Source organism: Hylobates moloch, unplaced genomic scaffold (assembly GCF_009828535.3).
Source record: "Hylobates moloch isolate HMO894 unplaced genomic scaffold, HMol_V3 SCAFFOLD_2, whole genome shotgun sequence".
Lineage (NCBI taxonomy): Eukaryota > Metazoa > Chordata > Mammalia > Primates > Hylobatidae > Hylobates > Hylobates moloch.
The window spans coordinates 61,268,388-61,279,095 of NW_026652277.1; the positions used below are offsets into that span (position 1 = coordinate 61,268,388).

The 10,708-nt window shown below is 38.0% G+C and overlaps 1 protein-coding gene across 2 annotated transcripts in view; it reads right to left on the minus strand.

The window, feature by feature from the left end:
- The window catches only part of MOB1B (MOB kinase activator 1B), a 376,190-nt gene that overhangs the window by 307,005 nt on the left and 58,477 nt on the right, over nt 1–10,708 (minus strand). For both annotated transcript variants that reach the window (XR_009211796.1, XM_032150553.2), the window contains exons 4-5: nt 6,353–6,486; nt 2,279–2,442 (exon numbers count right to left, since the gene is read on the minus strand). Coding sequence is in view for 1 of the 2 variants with exons in the window: in XM_032150553.2 (XP_032006444.1) it covers nt 2,279–2,442; nt 6,353–6,486 (298 nt within the window). In the remaining variant the exon portion in view is untranslated. The remainder of the gene's footprint in view (nt 1–2,278; nt 2,443–6,352; nt 6,487–10,708) is intronic.

Consider the following 10,708-nt stretch of genomic DNA (forward strand, 5'->3'; position numbering starts at 1 on the left):
GAAAAGCCAAAACCTGGTTACAAACTAATGTATCTGCAAGCTATCATAAGATATGGTAGGAAAATAACATGAATATAGTTGAATCTACAAATGATAAATTAAAGTCCTGTGAAGAACAAATGAGAAAGCCTGAATTTAATTTGTGCTCCTTTAGAAATTCCACCCCTGTCATTCTGAAGTTCACTTCTGAATAGATTTCCCCTGAACTATATAAACTATAAGGCTAGTAAATAGAGGCTTGTCTACACTTCTGATCTTCTGCCATGGTAAGGCATTCTTAGCTTCCAATTTAATTCATTTATTAGCATCTATCATATGCCAAGCACTAGTTAAATACTGGAGAGAAGCATTAGGGGATATTTAATAACAGGACCATGCCCAAGATTTGTAGAGTCTGGGCCAAGAACACAAATGGGTATATATCATATGACTAAATTACTAAATTTTATATTAAGCTAGAATGTTGTTAAGTAAAACATGTTCTATCCTCCTACCTTAACAAATACACTTTCACAGCGACTAGGAGAACAGATTCAAACTTAGAATTCTCCAGACTCCTCAGGATTCTGCACTGGAAAGTAGTGACATGAGGAAAGCCAGCCCCAGGTGCCTAGCCCTCAGAAAACCTCCCTGCTTTTCCAACCCCATCCACCCTGCACCTCAAGAGGTCTCACATACGAGTGTGGACACTTCGGGTAATGTGCACATGCCCTCAGAAACAGCTGCCATCAGCAAACCCTCAGGCCTAGAGGTATACATATCAGAGACGGGACCTGCCCTCAAAAGAATGGAGCCCAGAAAAAGATGCATGGAGACCCTGGAAATACATTTTGGACCATATGGACAGAGAATTCTGGGTTTCAGGTACCCAAGCAAGCAACAGAAGGGATCTAGGTAGGCATATTCTTAGCCCTATGGATTCCTCACTCTGTGGGGAGGGGTGCAGGCTGCGGAAAGACCAGAGCAGGTATCTCTAAATTGTGGGGCCCAAGGCAGGTGCCCCCCTTACTTAATCAAACAGTGATACTGTATAACTAATGGACCTACCTTTAAGAAGCTCACAGTGTCCTGAGATACAAACAGGATCAGATGTGGTAAATGCTATGTATCAATCTCTTGCTATTTGCTAGGAGTTGGGAAACACAGTGTAAGATCACTGAGTCAAGTAAAATTAACCCTTCTGGAGGGAGAATATACTCTCTTAAACCACCACAACCTGAACTTTAGCAATCATGTTCTGCCTAAACCAAACACAGATGCAAACTTTAGGACAACATTTTCTTTGTTCCTGAGTTCTGGACATGGGATACCACAGTAAAGTAACTGTTGACAGCAACAGTTTTGCCAAGTTACAATCTCCTAAAGTATGTTTATATAGGTAAAATGTGTGCCTTCAGTGTTAGGAGTGTGTACAGGGGGAAGATGGATACAAATTTCTTAAGAGAACAGGGAAAGTGGCAAAGGCATTTATAAACATATGCCTGTAGATATACAAAAACAACATGAATTCAAGATGTTGAATTGTTTATTCTCCTGATGACCATCTCCCCTTCTCAACCTCCAACAACAACAACAACAATAAAAAACTGGTCAGCTCTTTTATTTCCACCTCTTTTTCATTTTTGCCTGTTATTTCTCTTATTATTAGAGCAAGTTGAAAATACTGTCACTACTCTTAGTCTACATTTCTAAGGCCAGTTATTTGAAGACTAAAAAAACAGGAAGTCAACTAGGAAGTCAGACCAAAGACTAACGGCCCTCTGGCACAGAAACATTCTTTGTGACATATTTTTCCCTCAGACATGATGGATAGTCCTTAACTTAAAACTTATTTAGAATGTGGTTTTTTTTAGAAAAAAAAAAAGGACAAAAAATAGATGTGATATTCAAAACCCATTCCTGCACCAGAGTCTGCTAATAAAGATCCAGGGCAGGCTGCAGTAGGAGAAGTACTAAAATGTCCAGGAGAACCAGTTCATCCACAGATCTGCCAAACTAGTCAGATTCATTATCCAGCCCCTCCATACGGCCTGTTAACTGAAGCAAATCCAAGGCACGACTTTTCAAATCCATTTTAGACTTACATACCATCAACTTGGAAACTAATAAAATTTAGAAACAAAAAGCCAGTCCTTATCATCATGGAAAAGTGTAGAAGGGAATGCAGACTACAGAGATATGGCAAATTCCATCCTGACAGTGTGAATGCAGTATTCACCTTAGAACTATGAAGATAAATGCTTACCCTGAGCACCAAAGGCCTCCTAATCCAACTTACCTGGACAAAAAAAATAAAGTGCTTGAAAGATGTATTTAGATGTGCTTCCTCCTGAAGCTGGATCACAGGGTCAAAATGCTGATGATAAATGTGAGCATAAACCCTAAAGAGGCGTTTGAGTATAGTTTTTGCCACAGACATGAAATTCTTTGGGAACGGGACACCTAGAAAAGAGATAAACAACTCCCTCTAGTAATAAGAGATGACAACAAGACAATATGAGTTTGTCGGCAAAGGGCAACATAAATTACCAAGACAAGGCTGAAAAGAAGTAGCATTTATGAATTTATACATATACCTATTATACTTTTTCAGAAGTTCTCAACATGTCATAAATGAAAATAAACTTCAAAGTTTTTATGGTATAAGAATTAGTCTTCATTACAGCCTGTTATGTCTCTAACATACTAACACCACATTTCTAAAATGAAACACACACACCCAAGATGGTAGTGGAGCTAAAACTCACACTCAGATCATCGGATTTCTTAAGTCTCAATACAAATATGTGCTGAACAGAAATAATGCATTAACCACCTTCAGTTTTGTTTAAAATGCTTGCAGTTTATATTGTACTTTTTTCTATGGGAATTACTTCATTACTACTCCAGGTCTACATTTGTCCTGAAATTAGCTGCATTCTCTATTCCATCGATTTGTAAATTACAGCACTTTTACAGCACTGAAATACAAAAGTAGAAAAATACAAAATCCCTGTGGAGAAGAGGGAACTCTTATATACTGTTGGTGGGAACACAGATTGGTATGGCCACTATGGAAAACAGCATGGAGGTTCCTAAAGAATTAAAAATAGAATACCATATGACCCAGCAATCCGTCTTCTAGGTATAAACCCAAAGGAAATGAAATAACCCAGTTGTAAAGGTATCTGCACTCCTATGTTCACTACAGCATTGTCCACAATAGCCAAGATATGGAAACAACCCAGGTGTCCATCAACAGATAAATGGACTTTTAAAACTGTGCTATATATATACAACGAAATATTATTCAGCTACAAAAAGAGGAGATCTTGCAATTTGCCACAACATAGATGGACCTGGAGGACATTATGCTAAGTGAAACAAGCCAGACACAAAAAGAAAAATATTGTATAACCTCACTTATATGTGGAATTTTTTTTTAAGTCAAATATACAGAGATAGAGAATAAAACAGTGGCTACCAGGGGGAGTGGTGGAGCTAAGTGAAAAGGACAGAAAGTAGTGGATATGTAAAATGAACAAGACTAAAGATCTAATGTACAACATGAGGACCATAGTTACAAAGAGTGTACTTAGTGTACTGAGGCTGGGCGGTGACTCACACCTATAATCCCAACACTTGGGAGGACAAGGTGGGAGTATCACTTGAGCCAGGAGTTCAAGACCAGCCCGGGCAACATAGTGGCCCCTTGCCTCTACAAGAAACTAGAAATTAGCTAGGTATGGTGGTGTATACCTGTGGCCCCAGTTACTTAGGAGGCTCAAGTGGTAGGATTGCTTGAGCCCAGGAGATGAGGCTGCAATGAGATGTGGCTGCAATGAGATGTGACTGCAATGAGATGTGACTGTGCCACTGAACTCCAGCCTTGGAAACAGAGTGAGACCCTGTCTCAAAAAAAAAAAATTTAAAAGAAGAATAGTATATTGTATTCAGGATTTTTGCTAAATGAGTAGCAAATTTTGCTAAATGAGTAAATTACAGCTGCTCTTACCACAAGGGGGAAAAAGGGTAACTATGTAAGATGATGGATATGTTAATCTGTTCCACTATAATAACCATTATGTAAAATCCCATAATATCATGTTGTATACCTTAAATATACACAATAAAATTTATTTTAAAAATATACACAATAAAATTTATTTTAAAAAATGTATAAAATCCCATATCCTTTGTTAAACTTACTAAATGATGCAGATTGGCAAAACAGCCAATATTGGTACTACTGGGTTCAATGTCATCATATTGCCATCATATTGCTATTGCTCATTTAAAATTATTATAGTTCACAAAGACACATAAGACAAACCAAAGTGAAAAGACAATCTATAAAATAATATGCACTCCTCAACAATATCGATGTCATGAAAAGCCAAAAATGACTAAAGTGCACATTTCCAGATTAAAGGAGGCTAAAGAGACAACAAATAAATGAAAACAACTATAAACGATTTCCTTTGCTTATAAAGTACATTATTAAGAAAACCTGAAAAGCCCAAATAAGATCTATATAGTATAGCATCAATATAAATTTCCTAAGTTTGATATCTGTACTGTGATTTTTTTTAAGGAAATACATATTAAAGTTTTTAAAGGCATCATATACGCAACCTACTCTCAAACAGTTTAGGAAAAGGAATGAATGAATGTGTATGTGTATGTGTGAGAGAGGTTGGGGAGAGGGAGAGGGAAGGAGGAAGATGTTAACAACTAAGAATCTGGATGAAGGGTTTGTATGATTCTTTTTACATTTCCTTGTATAAGTCTTGTAAATTTTCTAAATGTTTGAAATAGGATCAAAATAAAAATTTAAAAACTGTATTATGAGAGAGAAGAGATAAGGTGGGGACACTCATCCAACCCTTATGATATACATATATATATATATATATTCAGTCTTGAAAAATTGCTCTTTTATTAAAAAAGTTACAAGTGGTTAATGCATTCAATAAATATGTTTCAAATACTCCATAACAACAACTATTTATATTGTCACATTTTTTTTCAAAAAAAATCATAAAATTTCAAAAAGTTCTAACATTACAAGAGCAGACTCTTAGCCTTTTGAGACAATCAGTTGTAAGAAATTTGAGAAGGCAAAAACATGACTATCTAAATATAAACAATTTCTACTTGATAAGTCTGCTCTTAAAAGTAAATATAAAAAAGCAAAAGTCAGTCAGCCGATGATACAGCAACCCCTCAAATCTTGTTTTCTTCTCACATAGCTTAATATCTGAATCTGTAAGATTCATATTGTGGGTCATAGATTCAAACTCCCTTTTGATCACAAATATATTACTAAGTAACACTGGATAGAAGCCATATGAACTTCCCTAAATAAGTAGATATGACTGTGGCAGATGTTATTAGCTATCTACTCAATATCCATTCTCTTTTTTGGGCCAGATTTTGTTACTATCCTAGATATACTGATCTCATCATTTAAAATTATAGAGAGGGTTCCCAGCACTTTGGAAGGCCGAGGTGGGTAGATCACTTGAGGTCAGGAGTTCGAGACCAGCCTGGCCAACATGGTGAAACCCTGTCTCTACTAAAAATGCAAAAAAATTAGCTGGGTGTGGTGGCACACATCTGTAGTCCCAGTTACTTGAGAGGCTGAGGCAAGAGAATCACTTGAACCTGGGAGGTGGAGGTTGCAGTGAGCTTAGACTGCGCCAGTGCACTCCAGCCTGGGCAATAGAGAGAGACTCTGTCTCCCAAAAAATGAAAAATTTAGATTAAAATACATAAAATAAAATAGAGGGTTTACCTTAATGTTCATGATAAATTTGGTGTGAAAAAGATAGAACACCTTTAAGTGCATAAGATTAAAAACATATGTTATGTATGGTAATTTACCGTGGTTCCTAGAACAGGAATAACCCTCCATCTAGAACTTTCTACCGAAAGGGCTTCTTAAGCCTTTCCCTTACTTCAGGGAAGTAAGTTTATTCTCAATGATGATCATAATTGTTTTTTAAAGTATTAAAAGATGCCATCGTCTGAAAATAAACTCAGTGATACTTTAATCGAGAATATCATCAAAAATAATTACCTTAAGAGAGGGAGATCATTTATTTTCTAATAAACCTATCCTTTCAGCTAACTATGCATTTAAAAGCACTAAGTTAAAGGGAAAAAGCTCAATTCACACAGGATCACTTGCTTATTTTACCACTGGGTTAACAAACTTTTGTGCCTCTTCTTGGGAACTGCATAACATATACATATATCAACACAGCCGTAAAGAACTCTCCAACTAGATATAGTGGAAAGAGGGAGGAAAATTCTATAAACATATAAAAGATAAATCATGATGGATCCCAATTACAAAAAATAATTATACCAATTTTTGATGGAAATAACGTCTCATCATCCAACTGGTCCTGAACCCAAGTCATCAAGTAATCAATATACTTTGGTGCAGAGCACTTAATAGGTTTCTTTATGTTCGTTCCATCTGCCCAGTGATACTCGTATCTGCATTGAAGAGATAAAAAGCACACAGAAGATTAGTATATAGCTATACACAGTGTATATATTTTATGTATCTATATTACTAATGTACACACAGACATGTTTTCAACACTCTGCTCCTCCAAATAAAGATAAATTTTTAAATACCCTGTGGACTACTTTGCATTTATCACAATCCAAACTAAGTAGTTCCCAACAAACTCATGTTTTGTTTCTATGCTCTCCTCATATGTCAATTTTTTTACATAGCCATCATAAATAGCATTTATATTTTAGAAGCAGACATTATTGTAGTAGAAAAACTAGCTTACTTCCTAGTTCTATGATGACTACTTTTGGACTTTATGGTTGTTTTTCTTTCTTAAAAACCACTTCTCCTTACACAGTACAATTCTTTTTAACTTGGGGCTTTAAATTTTCAGTTAAGGATAGAGAATGACACTGAAGCACCAAAATAAGATTAATGAAGATGAGAATGATTTCATATTTGAGTACATTTAGCTGAAGAGCTAAACATGTCTTTAAAGAAGGTCCAAAGAAAATGTGCAACCCAAATAAAGGCTTTTGGTATTAGCAGAACACCACCATCCTTTGATTCAATAAACATCTAATATGCATCTTCCATGTAAAAGATACTAAGAACAAGAAACACTAAAATGAAAGACACTTTCCCTACTCTCAAGGAAAACAAGCTAGTAGAAAATACAGACTCAAGAGTGAAGATGTAAAAACAGTTTAAGAACTCTAAAAGAGGCCAGGCACGGTGGCTCACACCTGTAATCCTAGCACTTCAGGAGGCTGAGGCACACGGATCACTTGAGGTCAGGAGTTCGAGACCAGCCTGGCCAACATGGTGAAACCCCATCTCTACTAAAAATACAAAAATTAGCCAGAAATCGCTTGAACCAGGGAGGCGGAGGTTGCAGTGAGCCAAGATGGTGCCCATTTCAGCCTGAGCAACAGAGTGAGACTCCGTCTCAAAAAAAAAAAAAAAAAACCCGAAGAGTTACACACACACACATACCCTGAATTTTGAGATAAGGAAGATGCATACAGGTGAAATTCCAAAGTGGAAAAATCTCTAAACTGAACTAGCATTTAGTATTTTAGTTTCCAAAAGGTTACTCCTGCTGCTTAACTTCTCCCTTTGATTCAATTCTACCCTTGTTCCCAGAGTTTGGGCTAAATGACAGGTCAGTGAGCCTGGGAAAGGAGATGAAAATATATAATAGAAAAATACTACAGGGTATTTTAAACAATAAAAATTATCTTTGGATAGGATAAATGAGGATGCTTTCTATTTAATCAGAACTACTTATACCTGAACAATAATATTAAACAAGATATACCTGAATTAAACATTCTGTAGACAATCTTACTGCCGAAAGTGTGGGCAATAAGGATGAAGTCCACTTTGAAGGTCTCCAAGGAGATACTTTCCAACACCTCTTGATATCCTGTTTTTACTGTTTAATCACTTTCACAGTCAAAATCACTTTCACAATCAAAAGATTCTAATATAACACTAAAGTTCTTAGTGCAATTTAAGCCTATTGTATCTCCTTGTTTGCTCCTCTTAGGAGCTAGAGACCATGAATGGTAAGATTTTAGCCATCATTATGCTTTTTTTTTTTTTGAGACAGGGTCTTGCTCTGTAGCTTAGGCTGAAGTACAGTGGCACAAGCACAGTTCACTGCACCCTTGAACTCCTGGGCTCAAGCAATCCTCCCATCTTGGCCTCCCAAAGTGCCGAGATTACAGGTGTGAGCCACCATCCCCAGCCCATCATTATTCTTAAGAGACAGGGGCACAACCATGCTTACTACCTTATGTTAAGAAACCTTGGCCGGGCGCGGTGGCTCACGCTTGTAATCCCAGCACGTTGGGAGGCCGAGGCGGGAGGATCACGAGGTCAGGAGATCGAGACCACGGTGAAACCCCATCTCTACTAAAAATACAAAAAAATTAGCCGGGCATGGTGGCGGGCGCCTGTAGTCCCAGCTACTCGGAGAGGCTGAGGCAGGAGAATGGCGTGAACCCGGGAGGCGGAGCTTGCAGTGAGCCGAGATTGCGCCACTGCACTCCAGCCTGAGCGACAGAGCGAGACTCCATCTCAAAAAAAAAAAAAAAAAAAGAAACCTTAACATTTTTAACCTTCCCTCACAATCATGTTTTTCATCTTGTCAATCATTTTCAGATGTTTCACATTCATATTTAAATGTAAAAATCAGAAACAGACAAGGTAAACTAAAGAATCATTTTCAATATCCTGAAGTGTTTTTAAAAAATATTAACTTTCAATATCCTAAGGCTTTTTGAAAAATAATTAGGCCAGGCGCGGTAGCTCACGCCTGTAATCCCAGCACTTTGGGAGGCCGAGGCAGGCGGATCATGAAGTCAGGAGATCGAGACCATCCTGGCTAACACGGTGAAACCCCGTCTCTACTAAAAATACAAAAAATTAGCCGGGCATGGTGGCAGGCTACTGTAGTCCCAGCTACTCGGAGAGGCTGAGGCAGGAGAATGGCGTGAACCCGGGAGGCGGAGCTTGCAGTGAGCCGAGATCGCGCCACTGCACTCCGGCCTCGGTGAAAGAGCGAGACTCTGTCTCAAAAAATAACATAACATAACATAACATAACATAACATAACATAAAATAATTGTATATTGCTTAGACCTTTAGAGTTTACAACTATGACTCCCTAATCTCTTCTTTTTCTTTCATCGTGTTTATACTTAGGATGATTTCCTTCATTCTGTAGCTCTATTTTGCTGCGATGCCTTTCTCATTCTACCTTTGACAGCCTACTCTCTTTGAAATGTACTTCTGTCATCACAGCATGAACTTGTAAACTGCAAACTCCAATTCACAATTTCTTTTTTAATAATAATAAAAATCAGTAACTGAAGGCCAGGTGCAGTGGCTCACCCCTGTAATCCCAGCACTTTGGGAGGCCGAGGAGGGCAGATCACTTGAGGTCAGGAGTTTGAGACCAGCCTGGCCAACATGATGAAACCTCGTCTATACTAAAAATACAAAAATAGCTGGGTATAGTGGCATGCACCTGTAATCCCAGCTACTCAAGAGGCTGAGGCAGGAAGATCTCTTGAACCTAGGATGCAGAGGTTGCAGTAAGCCAAGATCGCACCACTGCACTCTAGCCTGGGCAATGGAGCGAGATTCTGTCTCAAAAAAATAAAATAAAAATAAAAAAACAGTATCTGAGAACAAAGTTCTATGAGCCATCATTCAATACCACTTTGCAAGGGGCTTAGCATTTATTAAGTATTAACAAATGCCTCTCCTAGGCACAATCCTGCATCTGCTGGTAAAAATGAAGAACTATGACAACAACTACATCTTCTTAGCACTAACGACTGGGAAATGTCAAGATTCTCCCAAAAAAAAAAAAAAAAAAAAAAAGAGAAAGGAAGAGAGGGAGGAAAGAAAAGAAGAGAAGGAAGAAGAAAAGAGATGTAGAGAAAGAAGAAAGAGAAGGAGGAGAAAGGAAGGAAAAGAAGGAAGAAAGAGAAAGAGAGGGAAGCAGACAGGCAGGCAAGAGACCACACAGCTTTAACGTTATGTATGCACACATGCATGCATACAGGAGGAGAGACAAACAGCTCTCAAGCCAGAAGAACTGGCTTTCTTAGAAGGCAGTGCTATTTAATTTCTCAAGGCATAACTAACCACAGAATAGAAAAATTAAACACATCTATTTTCACAAGTGAACCAAAGTGAACACCAGTAACACTGGCAAGAATTAATACTAAAGGGGGACTGATTTCATTTCTAAATGCCCCCATTCCTCTAAGAAATCTTCCCAAAATAACAAGTAACAGAAATTCACACTCTACCTGTGATGATAAAACTAGGAGACACCTATGTCTTTAAATTACTTTTTTTTTTTTTTTAAACAGAGTCTCACGCTATCATTCAGGCTGGAGTGCACTGGCACAATCTCAGCTCACTGCAACCTCACCTCCACCTCCCAGGTTTAAGTGATTCTCCTGCCTCAACCTCCTGAGTAGCTGGGATTACAGATGCACACCACCACACCCAGCTAATTTTTCTATTTTTAGTAGAGACGAGATTCACCATGTTGCCCAGGCTGCTCTCAACCTCCCGACCTCAGGTGATGATCTGCCAGTCTCAGCCTCCCAAAGTGTGGGATTATAGGCGTGAGCCACTGTGCCCAGCCTAAACCACATTATTATTATTATT